Source organism: Heptranchias perlo, chromosome 9 (assembly GCF_035084215.1).
Source record: "Heptranchias perlo isolate sHepPer1 chromosome 9, sHepPer1.hap1, whole genome shotgun sequence".
Classification (NCBI taxonomy): domain Eukaryota; kingdom Metazoa; phylum Chordata; class Chondrichthyes; order Hexanchiformes; family Hexanchidae; genus Heptranchias; species Heptranchias perlo.
The window spans coordinates 38,987,631-39,014,396 of record NC_090333.1 but is presented as its reverse complement, the minus strand read 5'-3'; the positions used below and the strand labels follow the sequence as shown (position 1 = coordinate 39,014,396).

The 26,766-nt window shown below is 43.1% G+C and overlaps 2 protein-coding genes across 4 annotated transcripts in view; one reads left to right on the top strand and one right to left on the bottom strand.

Annotated features, from left to right (window-relative positions):
* Nucleotides 1–18,417, top strand: part of elavl4 (ELAV like neuron-specific RNA binding protein 4) — an 87,135-nt gene extending 68,718 nt beyond the window's left edge. The window contains exon 6 of the mRNA XM_067990245.1: nucleotides 15,971–18,417. Within this exon, the coding sequence (XP_067846346.1) occupies nucleotides 15,971–16,298 (328 nt within the window). The 3' untranslated portion in view covers nucleotides 16,299–18,417. The remainder of the gene's footprint in view (nucleotides 1–15,970) is intronic.
* The window catches only part of LOC137325306 (glucosidase 2 subunit beta-like), a 205,672-nt gene that overhangs the window by 24,278 nt on the left and 154,628 nt on the right, over nucleotides 1–26,766 (bottom strand). The window contains exon 17 of one of the 3 annotated variants that reach the window (XR_010963861.1): nucleotides 20,323–20,437. The exons of 1 other annotated variant lie outside the window; for it this stretch is intronic. The gene's annotated coding sequence lies outside the window, so the exon portion shown is untranslated. Of the gene's footprint in view, nucleotides 1–20,300; nucleotides 20,438–26,766 lie in introns of those variants that run through there. One more of the 3 variants, XM_067990239.1, reaches the window with a different exon arrangement.

Here is a 26,766-nt window from a genome sequence, read left to right as displayed (position 1 = left end):
TGCACCTGCTGCCCTTGTCCTTCCAGGTGGTAGAGGTCATGGGTTTGGGAGCTGCTATCGAAGAAGCCTTGGTGAGTTGTTGCAGTGCATCTTGTAGATGGTACACACTGCAGCCACTGTGCGCTGGTGGTGGAGGGAGTGAACATTTAAGGTGGTGGATGGGCTGCCAATCAAGCGGGCTGCTTTGTCCTGGATGGTGTTGAGCTTCTTGAGTGTTGTTGGATCTGCTCTCATCCAGGTAAGTGGGGAGTATTCCATCACACCCCTGACTTCTGCCTTGTAGATGGTGGAAAGGTTTTGGGGAGTCAGGAGGTGAGTCACTCGTCACAGAATACCCAACCTCTGACCTGCTCTTGTAGCCACAGTATTTATGTGGCTGGTCCAGTTAAGTTTCTGGTCAATGGTGACCCCCAGGATGTTGATGGGGGAGATTCGGCGATGGTAATGCCGTTGAATGTCATGGGGAGGTGGTTAGACTCTCCCTTGTTGGAGATGGTCATTGCCTGGCACTTGTCTAGCGTGAATGTTACTTGCCACTTATCAGCCCAAGCCTGGATGTTGTCTAGGTCTTGCTGCATGCGGGCACGGACTGCTTCATTATCTGATGGGTTGCGAATGGAACTGAACACTGTGCAATCATCAGTGAACATCCCCACTTCTGACTTTATGATGGAGGGAAGGTCATTGATGAAGCAGCTGAAGATGGTTGGGCCTAGGACACTGCCCTGAGGAACTCCTGCAGCGATGTTCTGGGGCTGAGATAATTGGCCTCCCACAACCACTACCATCTTCCTTTTGCTAGGTATCACTCCAGCCACTGGAGAGTTTTCCCCCTGATTCCCATTGACTTCAATTTTACTAGGGCTCCTTGGTGCCACACTCGGTCCAATGCTGCCTTGATGTCAAGGGCAGTCACTCTCACCTCACCTCTGGAATTCAGCTCTTTTGTCCACGTTTGGACCAAGGCTGTAATGAGGTCTGGAGCCGAGTGCTCCTGGTGGAACCCAAACTGAGCATCGTTGAGCAGGTTATTGGTGAGTAAGTGCTGTTTGATAGCACTGTCGACAACACCTTCCATCACTTTGCTGATGATTGAGAGTAGATTGATGGGGCGGTAATTGGCCGGATTTGGTTGTGTCCTGCTTTTTGTGGACAGGTCCTCTGGTTACCGACCCTTTTGCCATTGGAAACAGTTTCTCCTTTATTTACGCTATCAAAACCCTTCATGATTTGAACACATCAATTAAATCTCCCCTTAACCTTCTCTGCTCCAAGGAGAACAACCCCGGCTTCTCTAGTCTCTCCACGTAACTGAAGTCCAGCATCCCTGGTACTATTCAAGTAAATTTCCTCTGCACCCTCTCTAAGACCTTGACATCCTTCCTGAAGTGTGGTGCCCAGAATTGGACACAATATTCCAGCTAGGGCCTAACCAGTGTTTTATAACGGTTTAACATAACTTCCTTGGTTTGTACTCTGTGCCTCTGGTTATTTAGCCAAGACCCCACATGCTTTTTTATCAGCCTTCTCAATTCGTTCTGCCACCTTCAAAGATTTGTGTATGCACACCCACAGCTCTCTCTGTTCCTGCACCCCCTTTAAAATTGTACCATTTAGTTTATAGTGCCTTTCCTCGTTCTTCCTACCAAAATTTATCACTTCACACTTCTCTGCATTAAATTGTGTCTCCCCATTTCACCAGTCTGTCTATGTCCTCCTGAAGTCTGTTACTAACCTCCTCACTGTTTAGTACATTTCCGAGTTTTGTGTCATCTGCAAACTTTGAAATTATGTCCTGTATACCCATATCCAGGTTATTAATATGTACCAAAAAGAGCAGTGATCCTAAAGCCAACCCCTGGGGGACACGACTGTATACTTCCCTCCAGTCTGAAAAACAACTGTTCACCACTACTCTCTGCTTTCTGTCTCTTAGCCAATTTCATACCCATGCTGCCACTACCCCTTTAATTCCTTGGGCTTCGATTTTGCTCACAAGTCTATTATGTGGTACTTTATCAAACGCCTTTAAAAGTCCATATACACATCAACCACACTACCTTCATCAAAGAACTCAATCAATTTAGTCAAACACAATTTGCCTTTAACAAATCTGTGCTGACTGTCATTTATTAACCCATATTTTTCCAAGTAACAATTAATTTTGTCTCGGATTATTGTCGTTAAAAGTTTCCCCACCACATACTTTAGGCTGACTGGCCTATAGTTACCGGGTTTATCCTCCTCTTTTTGAACAGGGGTGTAACATTTGCAATCCTCCAGTCCTCTGGCACCACTCCTGTCTCTAAGGAGGATTGAAAGAATGTGGCCAGAGCCTCTGCTATCTCCACCCTTACTACCCTCAGCAACCAAGGATGCATCCCATCCGGACAGAGTGACTTTTCTACTTTGAGTGTGCCAACCTTTTAACCATTAGTGTAAATAAGGAGAAACTGTTTCCAGTGTCAGTAACCAGAGGACACAGATTTAAGGTTACTGGCAAAAGAACCAGAAGTGAGATGAGAAGAACATTTTTACGCAGCAAATTGTTATGATCTGGAATGCACTGCCTGAAAGGGTGGTGGAAGCAGATTCAATAGTAACTTTCAATAGGGAATTAGATAAATGCACAGGCACGATAGACTGAATGGCCTCCTTCTGTGCTGTAACACACTGATACTACTATGCAATGCTCCCCCACTAAAACTTGCGCCACTTCGTTCCCTAGAACCTGATTCTTTCCTCGTTGGGCTGCTACACTTCTCTTACCGATTCCGAGCACAAAGTCCTGCCAGGGGATGTGCCTGTTTCAGGGTCGCAACCAGGCCAATTTCATAACCCAGCCCACCAAAATTGGACACAAAGCCTGGGCAAGGGAGTGTAGATGGCCCATGAATATTGACCCCAATAACTGAAATATGTTCACTTAGTCCTACTGTTTTAAGGCAAGGATTCAGGTTTAGAGTGATGTCTACTTGAAAACTGATTCCTTGTGCAATCTTTTATCTGTATTGGTTTTTGGGCCCAGCAGATATAAACATTTGTTGTGAAGCAAACTTACATACATACATACGAATTAATAGCAGGGGTAAGCCATTTGGCCCCTCCAGCCTGCTCTGCCATTTGATAAGATCACGGCTGATCTGATTGTGACCTCAACCCTACTTTCCCGTCTACCTACTACAACCTTTGACTCCCTTGTTAATCAGGAATCTATCTAACTCAGCCTTAAAAATATTCAGTGACCCTGCCTCCACCACTCTCTGGGGAAGGGAGTTCCACAGACTCATGACCCTCTGAGAGAAAAAAATTCTCCTCATCTCTGTCTTAAATGGGAGACCCCTTATTTTTAAACTGTGGCCCCTAGTTCTAGTCTCTCCCACAAGGGGAAACATCCCCTCAACATCTACCCCTTCTAGTCCCCTCAGGATCTTGTATGTTTCAATCAGATCACCTCTCATTCTTCTAAACACCAGTATATACAGGCCCAACTTGTCCAACCTTTCCTCATAAGATAACCCCCTCATCCCAGGAATCGGTCAAGTGAACCTTCTCTAAACTGCCTCCAAAGCAATTATGTCCTTCCTTAAATAAGGAGACCAAAACTGCACACCGTATTCTCGATGTGATCTCACCAATGCCCTGTACAACTGTAGCAAAACATCTCTACTTTTATATTCCATTCCCCTTGCAATAAATGACAACATTCCATTTGCCTTCCTAATCACTTGTTGTACCTGCATACTAACTTTTTGTGATTCATGTACTAGGAACCCAGATCCCTCTGTACCTCAGAGTTCTGCAATCTCTCCATTTAAATAACATACCGCTTTTCTATTCCTCCTGCCAAAGTGGACAAGTTCACATTTTCCCACATTATACTCCACATCAAACTTGGTTCTTAAAGTTGCATAACTGGCAAACAGTGCAACATTATATACACAGACTTCAAACTTCCATTGGCCGTGATCCCAGCATTTCAATCAGGGTCGTGCCTGCTGGTGCCCTCCAGTGCTGACCCTTTCAGAGTCAGGGATCCTGGACTAGCGTACTTAATTAGCACGGGGCCAACAGACACCACTGCCACTACAGGCACATCTTCGTTATCCGCTGGCCCTGAGCTGCTGGAAGATCCAGCCTCTACTGCCAGGTCTTATGATATAATAGCAATTACAGAGACATGGCTGCAGGGCGACCAAGGCTGGGAGCAGAATATCCAAGGGTATTCGATATTTAGGAAGGACAGGCAAAAAGGAAAAGGAGGTGGGGTGGCGTTGTTAGTAAAGGATGAAATCAGAGCAATAGTGAGAAAGAATATTGGCTCAGAAAATCAAGATGTAGAATCAGTCTGGGTGGAGTTAAGAAGCACCAAGGGGCAGAAAACACTGGTGGAAGTTGTCGCTAGGTCTACAAACAGTCGTGGTAATGTAGGGGACGGCATCAAACAGGAAATTAGAGATGCATGTAACAAGGGTACTACGGTAATCATGGGTGACTTTAATCTGCATATAGACTGGCCAAACCAAATTAGCAATAATACTGTGGAGGATGAATTCCTGGAGTGTGTATGAGATGGTTTTTTAGACCAGTACTTTGAGGAGCCAACCAGGGAACAGGCTATCCTAGAATGGGTATTGTGCAATGACAAGGGGTTAATTAATAATCTTGTTGTGCGGGGTCCTTTAGGGAAGAGTGACCATAACATGATAGAATTCTTCATTAAGAGGGAAAGTGAAGTAGTCCAATCTGAAACTAGGGTCCTAAATCTAAACAAAGGAAACTATGAAGGTATGAGGAGTGAGTTGGCTATGATAGATTGGGAAGCTTCATTAAAAGGCATGACAGTGGATAGACAATGGCTAACATTTGAGGAACCAATGCATGAATTGCAACAATTACACATTCCTTTCTGGCACAAAAACACAAAAGGAAATGCGGCCCAACCATGGCTAACAAAAGAAATTAAGTATTAGAACCAAAGAGGAGTCATATAAAGTTGCCAGAAAAAGTAGCAAGCCTGAGGATTGGGAGCAGTTTAGAATTCAGCAAAAAAGGAACAAGAGATTGATAAAGAGGGGAAAAATAGAGTATGAGAGTAAACTTGCAAGGAACATAAAAGTGGACTGTAAAAGCTTCTACAATTATGTAAAAAGAAAAAGATTAGTGAAGACAATTGTAGGTCCCTTACAGTCAGAAACAGGAGAATTTATAATGGGGAACAGGGAAATGGCAGAGCAATTAAACAAATACTTTGGTTCTGTCTTCACGGAAGAGGACACAAATAACTTCCCAGAAATGCTAGGGAACCAAGGGACTAGTGAGAAGGAGGAATTAAAGGAAATTAGTATTTGTAAAAAAAAATAGTGCTGGAGAAATTAATGGGACTGAAAGCCGATAAATCCCCAAGACCTGATAATCTGCATCCCAGAGTACTAAAAGAGGTAGTGATGGAAATAGTGGATGCATTAGTTGTCATCTTCCAAAATTTTATAGATTATGGAACCATTCCTGCAGATTGGAGGGTGGCAAATGTAACCCCACTATTTAAAAACGGGGGAAGAGAGAAAATAGGGAACTACAGACCGGTGAGCCTAACATCAGTAGTAGGGAAAATGCTAGAGTCTATTATAAAGGATGTGATAACAGGACACTTCGAAAATATCAATGGGATTAGACAAAGTCAACATGGATTTATGAAATGGAAATCATGTTTGACAAACCTACTGGAGTTTTTTGAGGATGTAACTGGTAGAATAGATAAGGGAGAACCAGTGGATGTGGTTTATTTAGATTTTCAGAAGACCTTTGATAAAGTCCCACATAAGAGGTTAGTGTGCAAAACTAAAGCACATGGGATTGGGGGTAATATACTGGCATGGATTGAAAATTGGTTAACAGTCAGGAAACAGAGAGTAGGGATAAATGGGTCTTTTTCGGGGTGGCAGGCAGTGACTAGTGGGGTATTACAGGGGTCAGTGCTTGGGCCCCAGCTATTCACAATATATATCAATGATTTAGATGAGGAAACCAAATGGAATATTTCTAAGGTTACTGACGACATAATACTAGGTGGGATTGTGAATTGTGAGGAGGATGCAAAGAGGCTTCAAGGCGATTTAGACAAGTTGAGTGAGTGGGCAAATACATGGCAGATGCAGTATCATGTGGATAAATGTGAAGTTATCCACTTCGGAAGGAAAAACAGAAAGGCAGAGTATTATTTAAATGGTGATAGATTGGGGAATGTTGATGTACAAAGGGACCTGGGTGTCCTTGTACACCAGTCACTGAAAGCAAACATGTAGGTCCAGCAAGCAGTTAGGAAGGCAAATGGTATGTTGGCCTTCATTGCAAGAGGATTTGAGTACAGGAGCAAGGATGCCTTACTGCAGTTATACAGAGCCTTGATGAGACCACACCTGGAGTATTGTGTGCAGTTTTGGTCTCCTTACCTAAGAAAGGATATACTTGTCATAGAGGGAGTGCAGCGAAGGTTCACCAGACTTATTCCTGGGATGACAGGACTGTCGTATGAGGAGAGATTGGGTTGACTCGGCCTGTATTCACTTGAGTTTAGAAGAATGAGAGGGGATCTCATTGAAACATATAAAATTCTGACAGGGCTAGACAGATTGTATGCAGGAGGATGTTTCCCCTGGCTGGGGGGTCCAGAACGAGGGGTCACAGTCTCAGGATATAGGGTAGGACATTTAAGACTGAGATGAGGAGAAATTTCTTCACTCAGAGGGTGGTGAATCTGTGGAATTCTCTACCACAGAAGGCTGTGGAGGCCAAGTCACTGAATATATTTAAGAAGGAGCTAGATAGATTTCTAGTCACAAAAGGCATCAAGGGGTATGGGGAGAGAGCGGGAATATGGTATTGAGATAGAGGATCAGCCATGATCATATTGATTGGCAGAGCAGGCTCGAAGGGCCGAATAGCCTACTCCTGCTCCTATTTTCTATGTTTCTATGTCTTGGTTTGGGGGGAGAAATAGCATCAGGGACTGAAAGAGTTAAGATAAGCCCCAAGTGGCTCCTTTTGTAAGGGAGCCTCATTAACCCAAAAATATGAACGTACTATAAGTCATCCAGGCTCCTTCCCTGGCCTGGATCTCCATGGTGTTTCCAGTTGAACTCTTGAAGAGTTACACTGAGTCCCTGTGAGGTCAAAGATACAGGAACTCCCAGTGCGGGTACTGTTGTATGGGGCAGATGGAGGTTCCGCCCTTTACAAAGCCCCGCAGACTATGAGACATTGGCATCTTAGTTCCGGTCCATTTTCTACCCTTTCTGCATTTTTCCCACTGAAGTTGCCACACGAGTGTGCCAGAAGGTCGGTGGAATTTCAGCCCCACAATTTTTGTAAGGAATAAATAAGCACTGTATTTTTGTCCCTTAGAGCAAAAATAAAAAATAAATATTGACGTCTATCCCTCCATATAAACTTTCCTACCCATACTCACGGCTATCCCCTTGACCTTTCCATCTCCCATGTCCTCTCTACTCCCATAGTCTCTCTCACAGACAGTGCTATTTCCAACCATTTCATGTATCCTTCACCCACATCACCGTACCCCCTTCCAGCCCCATTTTGTTCTGTGTCTGTATACCAGCTGTCCAGCCTTTGGCCTTCCATTCACCACGATACTTCTGCAGCCATCGATCTGCTCAACCTTTCCCTAGCCTCCACCTTTGATGCTGTTGCCCCCAGCAAAACTTTTACTCCCTCCCATCCTGGTCAATCCCCCAGTATAGATTGCATCTTTGCTCCCTCAAGCCCAAAGGGTTCAGACGAGCACAAATGGGTTAGCTATCCATCACCTGATCTGGCTGCAGCACATCAAGCCTCACGCCCTCTGCCAAAACCGTACACATGTCCAGCATCATCCTAGAGAGCAACGACTTATCTGCACTACCAACCATCTCCTTAAACCTCTCTCCCCTGCCCCTTCCACCCTTGCCTCCAGCAACAAGTAAGAGGAGCTTGTGAACTTCTTACCACTAAGATTGAGACCATCTGTTCACCAGCCTGTGCTGATTCCCCCTTTCCCCTTGCCCACCAAGCTAAGGCTCCCCCTGCCCTAGCCCTGAACTCACGTCTTTCTCCAATTTCTCTCCTATCTCCCCTCATGCCTTCCCTGAGCCCATCTTATCCATGAGACCCACCTCCTGCTTCCCATAACCCAATTCCCGCTAAACTGCTGAGCAGCCAACATCCCTTTTTGGACCCCATGCTAACTGACATTGTAAATAGTTCCCCCTCCTCAGGTAATGTCTCCCACCCTTTCAAAACACCTGTCATCACCCCTTCCTCAAAAAACCCAATCCCAACTACTCTGTCTTTGCAAACTACCGCCCCATCTCCAATCTCCGTTTCCTCTGCAAATTTCTTGTCACCTCCCAAATCCATGTACATTTTTCCTGCAACTCCAAGTTTGAATCTTTCCAATCAGGTTTCCACCCTTGCCACAGTGCTGACATGGCTCTAACTAAATTCACAAATGACATCCTCTGTGAATATGACCACGGTGCATTAACCCTCCTTGTCATCCTCAACCTTTCTGTAGCTTTTGGCACATCCTCGTCCGACCCCTCTCCTCCATTGTCCAGCTCAGTGGGATTGCCTTTGCTTCGTTCCACTCTTACCTATCTGATCGTAGCCAAAGCATTTCCAGCAATGGCTTCTTTTCCCGCCACCGCACCACTATCTTCAGAATCCCGCAAGGATCAGTCTTTGGCCCCCTCTCTTCCTCATCTACATGCAGCCCCTTGGTGACATCATCCACAGTCATGGGATCAGATTGTACAAATACCCTGACAACACCAGTTCTCTCAACACCCTCCACTGCCTCTGTGTTGTCAGACCGCTTGTCCGATTTCCAGTCATGGGTACAATTTCCTTCAGTTAAACACTGGGAAGACTGAAGCCATCACCTTCAGCCCTGCCACAAACTCCGTATCTCCCTTCCTGATCATTGTCTCAGGCTGAACTAGACTGTTCGACCACGAGTTGAGCTTCCAACCCCATATACTCTCCATCACAAAGACTGCCAACTTTCACCCCAGTAACATCACCCGCCTCCGCCACTGCCTTAGCCCATCTGCTGCTGAAACCATCATCGACACGACTATTCCAATGCTCTCCTGGTCGGCCTTCCATCCTCCACACTCCATAAATTTCAGCTCATCCTAAACTCTGCTGCCCGTATAAAATCCAAGAGTGAGTTATGGTCAATGGCTTCATGTGGGATACAGTTCATATTCTTTAGCGACTTTTTTATTCTGCTTATAGCACATTAAGTAATTGAAAAATTAGTTTAACATATAACTGTTTTAACTATGATGTATATCGATACATTGATTGAAGACTGCGTTTAATGATGTCAGTGAGAACAATTTTATTCTCATGGTACTATCTTGTCCATATTTTCATATTTCAAGGAAATTGCATAAAATGTGAAATAAGTCAATCCAGTGGTGAAAAATTGAGGGTTTCCTTAGATTCAAGGCCTTATATTATAAATTATTTCAACATCAAAAATACGTTGCAGCCGTAATAAATAAGCTGCAGCTGAAAACGTGTTTATGACTCATTTTATGGTCTATTCCTAGTTATTAAATCGTCTACTTTTTTTTTCAAATTATACTTCTGGGTTGAATCACAAACACCACACAATTATGTTAACTTCTAAAATAATTAAGCTTTAATTTTAACTTAGGACAGGTGGGGGGCCAGAGCAAGCATAAAACCTAGGCGATTCTGGCTCCCAGGCCTTATTTTAATACGATTGACGGACTGACCACCCGATAGCATTGGGAAACAGTACATGCCCATTTTCACAGCACAATTTCCGGGCCACCCGAGGCCAATTCAAAGCAGGAATTCACCTCTTTAAGCGAGATTGCAAGAAGAGGAATCTCAGAAATGAGTCATAGTTCTGCCCCAAAATTTTTAGATGCATCCCTGGAGGTCCTGTTGGAGGAGATCAGGGCAATGAGTGAGGTACTGTTCCCTGGCACCAGCAGGAGCATCCCCTGGGCAACTATCCAGCAGGCCTGGTCAGAGATGGCTGAGAGGTTCAGTGCCAGCAGCATCTCCCCTAGGACTTGGGTTCAGTGTAAGAAGAAGTTCAATGACCTCACAAGATCAGCAAGCGTGAGTACAACTCTTTATCTCTCCATCTCTCTCAACAACACCTGCCAACACTCCTTTCACGCCCTCCCCCACCACTCTCAACAGTTCCCTACCCTCCCTCACATCCTTCAGCACTAACAGCAATCCCTTCTCACATCCTACCACTTCCACAACCAGCAACTCCTCACAGCACTCCTTCCTCAATCACATTCCACATAAGGCTTTACATTCATCACCTACGCATCCTCATTCCATCTTGCTTCTTCTGCAGTTCAACAGATTCACTATATGATCAAGCCCTACACCTCCTTGCTTACCTTTTAAATAGCCACTCACTAAGTCTCTTCCTCTCTTTCTGCAGGAACAGACAGCACATAATGCAAAAGAAAGGAACAAGACCAGAGGAGGAGTACCCAACATTATCGCCCTCACCCAAACAAAGTAGGAAGCCCTGCAGATTAGTGGCCCAGACAAAGCCATGAGCATCAAGGATGGCCAGGCTGGTGGCTTATCTGAACAGGGTGTCTGCATATTATTTGTTTCTCTTCATTCACCTTAGTAAATATTTAGTGAGCTTCACCACTTCAAGCTGCTAATGTCAAGCCTCTCAGTGCCATCCTAAGTCGTGATCCTTTTCTCTTTTCTCTAGGTCCTTCTCAGCAGCAAGAGATTCCTGAAGAAGAAGACACCTTGGATGAGGACAATCTTCCTGCAGGTGAACCGCCATACACTCAATCCCTCCCAAGCACCAGCACAGACATTGGCAATCCGTGTGGGTTAAATAGTGAGACGGAAGTCTCTGCATGTGATGAAACACCCAGCACTAGTGAGCAGCAGCAGGTACTGGTGGCAGGGACAGCCCAGGAAAGAGTTTGCCAAAGGGCGAGTTCCTCTCCCAGCTCTGCTGAGAACAGAGATAAGGACTTCAGGGGCCCAGCCATGAAAAGAAAACTACTTGCCTCTCACAAGCAGTTATACCAGACATTGGAAGGCCTGACAAGGAGTTTCAGCACTATGTCAGGAGGTATGGAGGAGTCCGCTTCCAGCATATGTGGTGTCATCTCACACAGCATCAGCACTCTGCAGTCTACATTGGAGAGTATGGCCACTGCAGCCAGGCAGTCACAAAAGGAGTCAATGTCACCAGCCTTTACAGCATTGATGGAAGTTCTAACATCTGCCTTACAGACTTTGGGTTCCACCTTGGAGAGACAGATGTCACCTTGGATGAGACGTCCAAGTTGTCACTTATTTTCTGCAGTCTGCTCTCCCACAGACAGTGGAAGTGATGAGCCTCAGCCCCAGTGGCAGTGGCGCTTTGGGAGCAGTACGTGTTGCTATCACAGGATGTCAGCTCATCTGCTCCTTCGCCACCCTCTCAACCAATACCCACCATGGTGCAATGAAGTCAGCTGGGCCATACTGCCCCGGTAGCAGCTGAGGTGCAGTAGTTTGCAGCAGGCTCGAGCACCCAAAACTCGTTGGCCATGATCATCTCGGGAATCCCAATATAAGCAACAACAGCCTTCCACCAACTTTGCTGAGACTACTAGGAGAGCAACTGGTAGGAGCAACAGAGTTAGGAAACCTTATAAGAAAGACACCGTGGGTTGTCTGTTGGGTGAGAAATGTATGGAAGGCAATTATTGTGTTTGAAATTAAATTAATCACCTTTATTACATTTGGTGTCAATCATGGCTTAGTTGGTAGCACTCTCGCCTCTGAGTCAGAAGGTCATGGGGTCAAGTCCCACTCCAAAGACTTGAGCACAAAATCTAAGCTGACACTCCAGTGCAATACTGGATTGTTGGAGGTGCCGTCTTTTGGATGAGACGTTAAACCAAAGCTCCGTCTGCCCTCTCCAGTGGACGTAAAAGATCCCACAGCACTATTTCGAAGAAGAGTAGGGGACTTTCCCCAGTGTCCTGGCCAATATTTATCCCTCAATCAAAATCATTAAAAACAGATTATCTGACCATTATCACATTGCTGTTTGTGGGAGCTTGCTGTGCGGAAATTGGCTACTGCGTTTCCTACATTACAACAGTGACTACGTTTCAAGAAAAAATACTTCATTGGTTGTAAAACGCTTTGGGACATCCTGAGGTCGTGAAAAGTGCTATTTAAATGCAAGTCTTCCTTTTTGGTACTTTGGTCTGCAGTGTAATTTATAGCAACATCTGAATCTGCATTGTCAGTATGTCATTGATATGGACGTTGGCTGAATGGTTTCACTGTTCTTTAATGCAGGATTAAGGGAGTGGTGAAGGATGTAACAAAGACCATTAATGCAGAGGGGCTTTGTGTAAGTTTTCAGGGCAGGGGAATGAGCAGGTAAACCAGAATCACTGTGCAATTAACTCATCCCTCGCATCTCTTCCTTCAAGGTGTTGAGGTGGCTCTCCTTCTGCTTCCTTACTTTACACTGGCCTTCCTCGTCCAGTGAGGACTGCTGCTGCTGCTGTGCTTACTCCAAATGCAGGCCTCTCTGTATATCAGGATGTAGCACATCACTATGATACAGGAGAATCTTTGTGGGGCGTATTGTCGGGAGCCCCCAGACCTGTCCAGACACCTGAACTGCTTCTTCAGCAGCCCTATGGTGGGCTCAATAATCGTCCTGATGGTCCCATGGCTTTGATTATACCCGTGTTGCTCAGGCCTGGTAGGATTGCGGAGGGATGTCTTGAGCCATTTGTGTAGAGGGTATCCCCTTTTCCCCCAGCAGCTTTCATATCATGTTGGTGGAGTGATCATTATTGGGGGGATGGTTGAGTGTCGCAAGATAAAATCACTGTGACAGCTGCATGGGTACCTTGTTTCTGTGATCGAAGACAGGCTGGACATTAAGGGAGTGGTTGCTTTTCATACAGTACAGAAGGAGGCCATTCAGCCCATCGAGCCCATGCCGGCTCTTTGTACGAGCGATCCAGTTAGTCCCATAGCCCTGCAAATTTTATTCCCTACAAGTATTTATCCAATTCCTTTTTGAAAACCACAATTGAATCTGCTTCCACCACCTTTTCAGGCAGCGCATTCCAGATCATAACTACTTGTTACGTAAAAACGATGTCCCGGATTATTGTTTCTAAAAGCTGCCCTACCCCCACCGAGGTTAAACTGACTGGCCTGTAGTTGCCGGGTTTATCCTTGCACCCTTTTTTGAACAAGGGTGTAACATTTGCAATTGTCCAGTCCTCTGGCACCACTCCCTTATCTAGTGAGGATTGGAAGATTATGGCCAGCACCTCTGCAATTTCCACCCTTACTTCCCTCAGCAACCTAGGATGCATCCCATGTAGTCTGGGTGACTTATCTACTTTGAGTACAGTCAGCCTTTCTAGTACCTCCTCTTTATCAATTTTTAGCCCATCCAGTATCTCAACTACCTCCCTTTTTACTGTGATTTTGGAAGCATCTTCTCCCTTGAAAAGGCCCGGCATTGGCCGTGAATCGAACCTGGCTCTCCCACTTGACAGGCGCGAATTCTACCCCTAAACCACCAATACTCACTAAATTCCTATTCAAAAATGCTGCTGACTGGTGTTCTGGTGCTATGATTGCAACGTGTATGCAGTCAATAATGCACTGGACATGAAGGAAGCCAGCCACTGCTGCAGATCCCTGAGCTCACTTGTGTTGTCTGCTGAGGAAAATGGGGAACGTGATGTACTGGTTAGACCTGGCAAAAAGGGCATTGATGACTTTAATGAGCTGTGCACTGCAGACTGGGAGATGTCCCCTGTAGCAGATTGGAAGGAGCCAGTGGCAAAGAAGTTAAGAACTGTGGTGACTTTGAGAGCCGTTGGCAAAGTATGCCTCCCCCCGCCTCTCCCAGGTCCTGTTGAAGGAGGCTGAAGAGGTCTGCAACAGCCTTCTTGAAAAAGCCCAGCCTCCTGATGCATTGCTCTTCATATTGATCTAAGGTACTGACTCTTGGCCTGTATACCCTATGAGCAGCTCCCCCTTAGCTGCTGTCTTCTAACAGGCCCGGCTGCTGCTAGTGCTGGTTGCCAAGGCTGCTGCTCCTCCTCTTCCAACTGTTCCTCCATCCAAATGAAACTGTCAATAATAGCACCCATGATAAGTAGATAGAGCTTACTGAGATAAGTGAGGCAAAAAATATCATAAAGAAGCAATCTGGAAGCAGGAACCTCTCCTGGCAATCCAAACAGCACAATGACACACTAATCCTCTGATCCAATTACCTGCAGCTGAGTGCCCCTTTAAATACTACTTCAGTGGCTCTGAGAGACCAATCTTTCAGGTTTTACTGGCAAGTTGGGAGCTGGGTGGGACTTCCATAATTTAGCGTCAAAAGGACGTTGGAGTCCTAATTATGTCATAGGATCCTGATTTGCATGTTGTCATGAGGACCCCGCCTGCCTCTGGCGGGAGCCTCGGCCAACAAAAATCTGCGCGATTAAAATGGCAGCCAGCGGGAATGGAATGGTAAATCCTGTACTGCAATTCAACCGTCTGGTCATCAATTGGGCAAGATCATCCCTCTAGTTATAGAGTACAGGCTCACTTTATACCAGCCATTTATCATCTACATTTGATGAAAAAACAAGAATGTTATTTTAGAATGACAGTGTATTTAGTATTCAGGGCATTAATGCTATCTATAAAAATAAAAAGCTAGATTAACATGAAAATCAGACTGGAGGAGTACTGGTTACTAGATTATATGCTTTGGAAGTTCTAGATCTCTTGCTCAAAATGGACCATTTAGCAGCAGTTCCATTGGATGAGCTGCCATCTGTGAAAAATTAACCCAAGGACCTCCTTCTCTTTTCAGGCTGGACAATTTGCTTAATATGGCCTATGGCGTAAAGAGGTAATTAGAACTCCACAGACTGCCAGATGTCCATGTTGGCACAGATTGTTGCTAATTTATTTTAACTAACTTTTTAGTTTCTTTCCATCAGCATGTCAAACTTTTGTTTCAGACTTCAGTTCTTTTGGTTCTTTAAAAATAGACCCATAACTCTTTTGTTTACACACTTCTTTAATTTGCAGGTTGTTCTATTTAGTTGATTCAGGTGCAGCAGCTACAAATGATATTTACCTAAAATGCTAGGCAGCAAGTACATTGGCTACTGCTGCTGATTGAGCTTAAAGGAAAAAATGACTTTTCAGTTGAATAGAAAAAGCTGTGTGCACCTGTATCACTACGTTTGGAGTTTTTACATACTGTTCTTTTCCCAGTGTTTTCTGCTTTATTAGTAAGATTAAGTTACAATGTGCTTAACTAGGGCTTCAAACACAGTGTTGTGAATCCTAATTTTAAGGTTAGATTAAGACCTGATTTTTGAAAAGAAACCATACAAATAATGGGAAGGCATGTTAGAACAGAAGTAATCAACCATTGTTTATTTTAAACCAAATTTAAACTGTTGAACTTATCAAATTTGCAACAATTCTGTAATGTATATATTACACCCAAACTACAAGGTTAAATATTTGTGTGTGGAAAAATTGTGCTTGAAGCCCCAACAAACTAAAATAATTTTCTCAGAATGACTGCTGCTTTTTCAAAGATTTTCTTGAAAGAGTATTTCAAATAGAAAAGTGTGAAAATGAAATTCTAACTATGAACTCTTTGGATAAATGCAAGAAAAATAAAAACATAAACCTTAAAGAACAGGTTAATAAAAATATTCTATAAATATCTAGTAGCAAGGATAGTTATATTGGATATTAACCTTAGTTTGTTAAAGGTTAATCTAATCTCATGTTGAATGTATATCCAAAATGCTGAATTTACCAATTATAGGTTGATCTAATCTCATGTATATCCAAAGTAGCAACTTTCTTTTTTTGACAGGTTCTCACCAATTACAATTGATGGCATGACCAGCCTTGTTGGAATGAATATTCCTGGACACACTGGAACAGGCTGGTGTATCTTTGTGTACAACCTTTCCCCTGACTCAGATGAAAGTGTTCTCTGGCAGCTGTTTGGACCATTTGGAGCCGTCAACAATGTCAAGGTCATTCGTGATTTTAACACAAACAAATGCAAGGGATTTGGGTTTGTCACCATGACAAACTATGATGAGGCAGCCATGGCAATTGCAAGCCTAAACGGATACCGCTTGGGTGATAGAGTTCTGCAAGTATCATTTAAAACCAACAAAACCCACAAATCCTGAAGTGCAGATATAGTGTCACATTCAAGAACAAATGGAACTTTAAAAGGCTTATACTAAAAATGGACTTCATAAGCCAGTGTTGCCTAAGTATTAACATAGGATATCCTGTGATGAAGCAGGAAATGATTTTATAATGCTAGAAAACTTTGATGCATTGAATGTTCTTTCATAGCTGTTGTTGTTCAAAATATACATAGATAAAATGTGCAGGAATTTTTACCCAGCCTGCTACTTTTTCTACCTTCTTTGAAGGTGGACCTTTTTAAGTCACCCATTCACGTTTAAAAAATGAAGAAAAATTTGACATTTTTACAAATAACTTTTCAAAAGAATACATCCAAATTGATTCGTTAAAACAGCCCCCCCTGTTGTTCAAAGAAACAGATCTGCTAAAGCGCTTTTGCAGATGTTTTAGTTATTCCCTTTTCTTTGTATCATGTAAACATGAAATATTTCCTGGTTGGGATGGGGAAAGGGGGGACACCTGATGACATGACTTAACTTAAACAATGTTGCCAAAGAGATGGTCTCTTTGCTGAAAATGGGTTTCAAAAGATCTATTTTTATAAAAAAAGGAGAATTTTTACAGGATCTGGATTTGAAAAAATATTTTGACTGGCTAATATGGGGGAAAAGGAAAACTCTGTCACATTCATACTGTACTGGTACTTTTTAGGATCAAGATGTATGTTTTAAATTGGGCTGTGGATTGTTTTTTGAACGATGGGAAAAACAGAGATGATGTTCATATCTTTCATAACGTAATAATAGGGAGTGATCTCCCCAGGCACACGGTTCCCCACAGTCAAAACCCCAAAGCAAGGAGATTAGTTGCTGGACAGTTTTTTTAAGTCATCAGTAACAGCCGGGCAATATCATAAAAATTGCAGAAATCTTTTCCTAAAATAAATGTCAAAACTTCCTTAGTTGAAGCAGTAGGTGCTAATAAGATTACATATCTTGAACTCGAAATAAAAATATGAACATTACTTGTTTTATCAGAACTGATGTTACTTGTTTGTGTTGAATTTGTTAAAGATTTTGATTCCATTTTAGCCCTTGATATTCCATTTTGGCAAACAGCACATTATTGGCATTTGTTTCATTCAATCATTTATTTATTTTATTGCTGATCTGATGCATATTGCCAAACTGAATTTAGTTAGTTATTTGTTTATTTTATCTATGGAACGATGCTTCTTACGTTTGTGTCTATTTGTTATGTATATAAAGATTGATTTGTTTTTATTTATAAGTTGTAAGAACTTGGTAGTTTTGTTAGTATGGCAAAATGGTTCCAGATGATACTAAGTGAGACTTAAGTATCTAAATATTTACTTGTGCAGAAATAACAAAATATTGTTTAATATATTGTCATGTTGGTTGTGAATATTTTTTCTTCATATTAGGGATGGACAAATTGCTTTTATTTTCCATTACGCAGAGAGGAAAATTGAGCTAAGGGAACAAAATGGCTGAGGGAGTGCTCTCCTTAGTCCAGTGCACTGATAACTTTAGTATGTTGTGCTTTGTAAGAGTAAAAAGGTCATGCTCTTCCCTGGGTACTAGAAAAAGTTACTCGCTATGCATAATATAGTTGATGGTTAAATTTGCTATTGCTTTTGTCTTGTTAATAACCTTTTCAATAAAGTTGTCTTAATAGTACCGTTGTTATGGTTAATGTGCTTATTTTGTGCATTTTTCCATGCTAAACCCACTAACTGCATGTAAAGGAAATAGTTTTACGTTGAAGGTGGACTTGTCGTCAGCAAGTGTGTAAGAATGCATCATATAACTTATCACTTTAAAAATGCTAGCATAAAATTTAACAGAACCCTCATGCAATGTTCAGGGATTATATTATATTACCATCTGCTGTGAATGAGCTGAATTGCTGGGAGAGTTTGCTGCATTTACTAAGCATTAGTGGGGAAGGCATGTAAAATTTTCTCTACAATGTGTTTGTTTAATTGGAACATTTCTAGGACCAGGCAGTAAAATACACTTCAATAATTATGAATGACTTAATGTTAGCATAGCTAATTTAGATTATTTCTGAAAACAGCTGTAAATGTTTTTTCATAAAACTGTTGTGTTGAATTATTTGTACTTTTAATGTCAAACAATAAACTGAAGTGTGCAGAATATTGTGTTCTAGTTGCTATGTTTTTGTGTTCTCAAACTGTTTAAATGCTAAACCACACTTTTTAACTGAACCTAATTAACCGTTACACTGCTGACAGTTTCAGGGAATTTTGTATGCTCTTTTCTAAGAAGATTTTAGCTTACAATGTAAGCTGAAAAATGCACCCAGCCCCATAATCACTGTTATATCACACAGCTGTCAGGAGTGGGGTCGATTTTGACTTTTGGGTGGCCGTCTAGCAGAGTGCGCTAGCAGCAAAGAGATGGTTGCAATTTTGAGGCCTCGGCCACATTTTAATTTGGCAAGCAAACTGCCAACGCCAAACGAGTGTCCTGATGCAGCTCACCACTCTTCGGCCTCAGGAATGTCAGCCGGCTGAGATGCTGACAGGCCCATGGGTAGGTCCTTGGGGGGAGGTGGGTGCCTGGAGGAGTATCCCAGCCATTAATTCCTAAATAAAAGTTTACAGCAAATCTGACATTCCTGAGGCCAAAGTTTGTCATTACAGCACTTTCCGTGTACTATGCAAGTAAGCCCAAGATGAGAATCAAAATACAAACTCATTAAAGTATTTATTATTTTAAGATCAAATATTGAGGCAGCAACCATATAAATTCATCTCCCCTGGATGACAAATCATTTTTTTATTGATAGAAATTGTCCCGTTGCAACATGGAGACTTTCATTGTTGCTTTTTGTTTTTTTCATAGTTTAAGTGGTGCAATTTGCTCATGTATTTTCTCTTAACTACCTTCAAGAAGGTATTTTGCAGAGATGTCCAAGATGTCTTCAGGATTTACGTATTGTTCAAAATACTTTTAAACTTTAGTCATTACTGACTGTCATGACTAATGTTCATCCTCACCATGACACAGAATTACTTAGAATTTACAGCACAGAAATAGACCATTCGACCTAACTAGTCTATGCCGGTTTTTATCCTCCAAGCGAGCCTCCTCCCACCTTACTCTAACCCGATCAGCATTACCTTCTATTCCTTTCTCCCTTCTGGACTTATAAAGTTGCCCCTTAAATGCATCTATGCTATTTGCCTCAACGTCTCCATGTGATAGCAAGTTCCACATTCTAACCACTTTTTGGGTAATGAAGTTTCTCCTGAATTCCTTATTGGATTTATTAGTGACTATATTCTATTTATGACCCCTAGATTTGGACTCCCCCACGACTGGAAACATTTCTTATGTCTATCCTATCAAATCCCTTCATAAATTTAAAGGCCTCTACTAGGTCACCCCTCAGTCTTTTCTAGAGAAAAGAGCCCCAGCCTGTTCAATCTTCCCTGATAGTTATAACCTCTCAGTTCTGATAGCGGCCTTGTAAATCCTTTGCAACTTCACCAGTGCCTCTATATCTTTTTTATAATTATGGAGACCAGAACTGTGCACAGTACTCTTTAAGTTGGTCTAACCAAGGTTCTATATAAGTTTAACATAACTTCTCTGCTTTTTAATTCTATTCCTCTAGAAATGAATCCCAGTGCTTTACTTTTTTTCTGGTTTTGTTAATCTGCATTGTGACTTTTAATGATTTGTGTATCCGTACCCCTAGATCCTCTACCCCATTTAAATCTTACGTTCCAAGGAGTATGTGGCCCCCTTATTCCTCCAAAATACACATCACACCTAATTCATTGAAATTAATTTGCCATTTACATGCCCATTCTGCAAGTTTATTAATGTCTTCTTGAATATATATATTTGAAAGGGAAAAATTTGCAGGGCCACGGGGAAACAGCAGGGGAGTGGGACTAATTGGATAGCTCAGGGCACGATGGGCTAAATGGTCTCTTTCTGTGCCATAAGATTCTATGATTATGGACTCTGCCCAGAATTATTAGACTAATTGGTCTATAATTACCTGGTTTAAGCTTCTCTCCCTCCTTCAACGATGATAGGGCATTGCACAAATCAGGATCCGTGACATGAATGAGCCCTAGTCGGTGATAGGCACTTGCTGCTTCAAGTATCTTGTTCTGAAATACAAGTACTAGTGAGGTTGGTCCATTAAAAAATATAGAGGTTCTGTGGCCTCGACACCCTGGGCCTCATCAAATCAGTGCACTAAAGTCAGAGAGGAGATGGCTGCATCTCTGGCCACAATTTTTCAATCCTCCTAAAAAATGAAAATTATGCTGTTGGAACGGAGAGTAGCCAATATAACTGCCTCTGATAACCTCTGAGCTAAAGAGAATAATCCCAGCTTCTCTAGTCTTTTTTTAATTCGTTCATGGGATGTGGGCGTCGCTGACGAGGCCAGCGTTTATTGCCCATCCCTAATTGCCCTTGAGAAGGTGGTGATGAGTCGCCACCTTGAACCGCTGCAGTCCGTGTGCTGAAGGTTCTCCCACAGTGCTGTTAGGAAGGGAGTTCCAGGATTTTGATCCAGCGACAATGAAGGAATGGCAATTTATTTCCAAGTCGGGATGGTGTGTGACTTGGAGGGGAATGTGCAGGTGGTGTTGTTCCCATGTGCCTGCTGCTCTTGTCCTTCCAGGTGGTAGAGGTCGTGGGTTTGGGAGGTGCTGTCGAAGAAGCCTTGGCGAGTTGCTGCAGTGCATCCTGTGGATGGTACACACTGCAGCCACTGTGCGCCGGTGGTGAAGGGAGTGAATGTTTAGGGTGGTGGATGGGATGCCAATCAAGCGGGCTGCTTTGTCCTGGATGGTATCGAGCTTCTTGAGTGTTGTTGGAGCTGCACTCATCCAAGCAAGTGGAGAGTATTACATCACACTCCTGACTTGTGCCTTGTAGATGGTGGAAAGGCTTTGGGGAGTCAGGAGGTGAGTCACTCGCCGCAGAATACCCAACCTCTGACCTGCTCTTGTAGCCACAGTATTTATATGGCTGGTCCAGTTAAGTTTCTGGTCAATGGTGACCCCCAGGATGTTGATGGTGTGGGATTCAACGATGGTAATGCCGTTGAATGTCATGGGGAGGTGGTTAGACTCTCTCTTGTTGGAGATGGTCATTGCCTGGCACTTGTCTGGTGCGAATGTTACTTGCCACTTATGAGCCCAAGCCTGGATGTTTTCCAGATCTTGCTGCATGCGGGTTCGGACTGCTTCATTATTTGAGGGGTTTAGAATGGAACTGAACACGCTCTCCACGTAACTGAAGTCCCTCATCCCTGCTACCATTCTAGTAAATATCTTCTGCACCCTCTGCAAGGTCTTCCCATTTTTTTTTATAGTGTGGTCCCCAAAATTGGACCCAACACTCTAGTTGCCACTGCCCCTTTAATCCCACGGGCTCCGATTTTCCTAACAAGTCTATTATGCAACACTTTATCAAACGCCTTTTGAACGTCCATATACACATCAATGCACTACCTTCAGCAACACTCCATTATTTCATCGAAGAACTCAATCAAGTTTGTCTGACACGATTTGCCTTTAATAAACCCATGTTCTTCCAAGTGACAATTAATGTTGTCCCGGATTATGGTCTCTAGAAATTTCCCCACCGCCAATGTTAGGCTGATCAGCCTGTAGTTACCAAGTCTTTCTCTCTTTTGAACAAGGGTGTAACATTTGTAACCCTTCAGTCCTTTGGCATCACTCTCATATCCCAAGGAGGATTATGGCCTGAGCCTCTGCTATTTCTACCCTTACTTCCCTCAGCAACCTAGGATGCATCCCATCAAGACTGGGTGACTTTTCTACTTTGAGTGCTGCCAACCTTTTTTAGTACCTCTTTATTTTTATCCCATCCAATTTCTCTATGCCCGCCTCCTTTTCTTTGACATTGGCAGTATCCTCCTCTTTTGTGAAGACAGATGCAAAGTAGTCATTTAGTATCTCAGCCATGCCCTCTGGTTCCACAAGAAAGATTTCCTTTTTGATCACTAATCAGCCCCACCCTCCCTTTGACTATCCTTTTATTTTTTATGTTTATAAAGGACTTCAATGTTCTCTTTCATATTACCCATTAATCTTTGCTCATACATTATCTTAGCCCCTCTTATTTCCTTTTTCAGTTCTGCACTGCACCTTCTTTAGTCTGCTTGATTCTCTACTGTCATTTATCATAAACCTTTTTCTGTTTCATTTTAATCCCAATTTCTTTAGTCATTCAGGGAGCTCTAGCTTTGGATGCCCTTCCTTTCCCTTTCATGGGAATGTGTTTAATCTGCAGCCAAATTATCTCCAATCTATTATTTCCAATCCACCTGGGGTAGATCCATTTTCAACTCACTGAAATTAGCTCTCTTCCAGTTGAGTAACTTCACCTTTGATTGTTCCTTGTCCTTTTCCATAACTACTCTAAACCTAATCATATTGTGATCACTGTTTCCCAAGTGCTCACCCACTGAAACATGCTCCACTTGCCCCACTTCATGCCTCAGAACTAGATCCAACATTGCTTCCTTCCTCGTCGGGCTGGAAACATACTGATCAAGAAAGTTTTCTTGTACACATTTCAAGAATTCCTCCCCCCACTCCTTGCCCTTTACACTTTTTTTTTCCCAGGATAATTGAAGTCCCTCAATATCACTATTCTATTGTTTTACACCTTTCTGAAATTTGCTTCCAGATTTGCTCCCCATCTCCTTCCCACTATTTGATGGTCTATGGTATACACCCAGTAGCATAACAGCTCCTCTTCTGCTCCTTAAGTATAACCAAATAGATTCTGTCTTTGAATCCTCAAGCACATCATCTCTTTCCAGGGCTGTAACGGGATCTTTGATCAATACTGCCAACCCCCTCCATTTTTCCTTCCCTATTTCTCCAAATACATTGTAGCCAGGAATATTTAATTTCCATTCCTGCCCTTGTTTGAGCCAGATCTCCATTATTGCCACTATATCATAACCCCAGGCAACTTGTGCCTGCAGCTCACCAACTTGGTTGTCACACTCCGTGCATTTACGCAAATGCACTCCAATAATACAAGATAAAATTAATGAACATTTAGAAATGCATGAGTTAATCAAGGGTAGCCAGAACAGATTTATTAAAGGCAAGTCGTGGATTTGGGTGGGAGCCATGATTGGAAAACTATAGTTATGAGGAGAGACTGGAGATACTGGGACTACTTCCATTGCGGCAGAGAAGGCGAAGGAGATTTAATTGGGGGTTTTAGAATTATGATAGGCTTTGGCCAAGTGAATAAAGATTTTTTCCTCTGCATGGTGAGGGATCATCAATTTAAAATTGTCGTTAAGAGAATGAGGAGAGAGGTTAGGAGGAGTTCCTTTATGCAGAGGGTTGTCAGGGTATGGAATGAATGAGAAGGAGGTCCTGATAAGGGAGCATTAGGAGTTAGAAGGTATATTAAAAAGCAGGACCTCATGAGTGGTAATTTCTGGATTGCTACTTGAGTCACATGCTAATTGGCATAGGGAGAAACAAATCAGGAAAGTGAATGCATGGCTGAAAGACTAGTGTGGGAAGAAGGGGTTGCAGCTCATGGAACACTGGCACAGGAAGGAGCTGTACCAGTCTGCACCTGAACCAGCTGGGATCAAGATCTTAATGGGGGGCGGGGGGGAAGGTGGATATAATAGTAAGCTGAAGATATGGAATGAGAGTGAAGATCAGAGTATAAAAAGAGATAAAGATAACATAAATACTCAGGGAACAGAAAATGTTAAAGGAAGTAATAATAAAATAAAGCAGGTGTAATGAAAAGTAAGAGTATATTAAATTGCCTGTATAGCAATGTACAGAGCATGAGCAACAAAACAGGGTTATCAGGGGTAATAATTAGAAGTAATAGGGATAATGGAAACATGGCTGCAGACAGGACTTGATTGGCAGTTAAACATTGCAGACTTTAATATACTTAGAAATGTTAGGGAAGGAAACGAGGTGGTGGGGTAGCGGTGTTAATCAGAAACAACATAATGGCAGTAGCAAGAAAGGACATACTAACAAAGGGATAGAAACAAAAATCCATATGGATTGAGATAAAGGATAGGAAGGAATTGGTCACCTTATTTGTGGTATACTACAGTCCACAAAATAGTAGAAAGGAATTGGGAGAAATATGTAGGCAAATATGTGAAATTAGTAAAAAAAAACAGAATCATAATCATGGGGGATTTCAACTACCACCAAATAAACTGGCAGCGAGAGGGAGGGAGGGAGTTTTTACACTGTGTTCAAGACTCCTTTCTGACCCAATATGTAAGAAGCCAATGAGGGATGAAGCCCTGCCAGACCGAGTAATGGGAAATGAACCGGACCAGATAAGCAAAGTAAGTGCGGAAGAACATTTAGGGAGTAGTGATGACATTAAAATAAGGTTTAAGATAACGATTGAGAGAAATATAGATAGTACAAAGACCAAAATAATAGGTTGGAAAAAGCCAACAATATGGGAATGCAGATGGAGTGAAGGAAAGTAAACTGGAAAAAATATTGACAAAGAAGTAGAACCACAATGGTTCCTATTTAATTCCTATTTAAAGGAATGATCAATAGATTTCAGGAGAAATATATTCCACTAAAATTTTTAGAGTAAACTAGCTAAGAATGAGGTACCATGGGCAGGTAAAGAGATGAGGATAAAATTGAGTCTAAAGAAACACAAGCCCAGGAATCACCGGCTCAGGTCCGAAGAAGAAGCAATTACTCAGTCGCAAGCAAGTCACGACCCCTCATAATTGTGTGGGTCCCTTTCTTATAAGGGTACGGTAGCATAGTGGTTATGTTACTGGACTAGTAATCCAAAGGCCTGGACTAATAATCCGGCATGAGTTCAGCAGCTGGGGAATTTAAATTCAATTAATTAAATAAAATCTGCAATATGAAAAAATAGTATCAGTACTGGTTGCCATGAAACTACAGGATTGTCGTAAAAACCCATCTGGTTCACTATTGTCCTTGAGGGAAGGAAACCTGCTGTCCTTACCCGGTCTGGCCTATATGTGATTCCAGACCCACAGCAATGTGGTTGATTCTTAATCGCCCTCTGAAATGGCCTAGCAAGCCACTCAGTTGTACAATCTTGCTACAGAAAGTGACAATAAGAATAAAACTGGACAGACCACTAGGCACATGACAAAGGCAAACCAAGCCCAGTTGACCCTGCAAAGTCCTCCTCACTAACACTGGGGGACTTGTGCCAAAATTGGGAGAGCTGTCCCACAGACGAGTCAAGCAACAGTCTGACATGGCCATACTCGCAGAATCATACCTTTCAGCCAATGTCCCAGACTCTTCCATCACCATCCCTGGGTATGTCCTGTCCCACCGGCAGGACAGAACCACCAGAGGTGCTGGTACAGTGATATACAGTCAAGAGGGAGTGGCCCTGGGAGTCCTCAACATTGACTCGGGACCCGATGAAATCTCAGGGCATCAAGTCAAACATGGGCAAGGAAACCTCCTGCTGATTACCACCTACTGCCCTCCTTCAGCTGATGAATCAGTCCTTCTCCACGTTGAGCACCACTTGGAGGAAGCACAGGGTTGCAAGGGCACAGAATGTACTCTGGGTGGGAGACTTCAATGTCCATCACCAAGAGCAGTACCACTACTGACCGAGCTGGCCAAGTCCTGAAGAACATAGCTGCAAGACTGGGCCTGCCTGCAGCAGGTGGTGAGCGAATCAACATGAGGGAAAAACCTACTTGACCTCGTCCTCACTAATCTACCTGTCGCAGATGCATCTGTCCATGACAGTATTGGTAGGAGTGACCACTGCACAGTCCTTGTAGAGACAAAGTCCTGTCTTCACACTGAGGACATCATCCAACGTGTTGTGTGGCACTACCACTGTGCTAAATGGGATAGATTCAGAACAGATCTAGCAGCTCAAAACTGGGCATCTAGTAACTTAACCAAACCAGCCACATAAATACTGTGGCTACAAGAGCAAGTCAGAGCTGGGTATTCTGCGGCGAGTGACTCACCTCCTGACTCCCCAAAGCCTTTCCACCATCTACAAGGCACAAGTCAGGAGTGTGATGTAATACTCTCCACTTGCTTGGATGAGTGCAGCTGCAACAACACTCAAGAAGCTCAACCACCATCCAGGACAAAGCAGCCCGCTTGATTGGCACCCCATCCACCACCCTAAACATTCACTCCCTTCACCACCGATGCACCGTGGCTGCAGTGTGTACTATCCACAGGATGCACTGCAGCAATCACCAAGGCTTCTTCGACAGCACCTCCCAAACCCGCGACCTCTACCACCTAGGACAAGGGCAGCAGGCACATGGGAACACCACCACCTGCACGTTCCCCTTCAAGTCACACACCGTCCCGACTTGGAAATATAACGCTGTTCCTTCATCGTCGCTGGGTCAAAATCCTGGAACTCCCTTCCTAACAGCACTGTGGTAGAACCT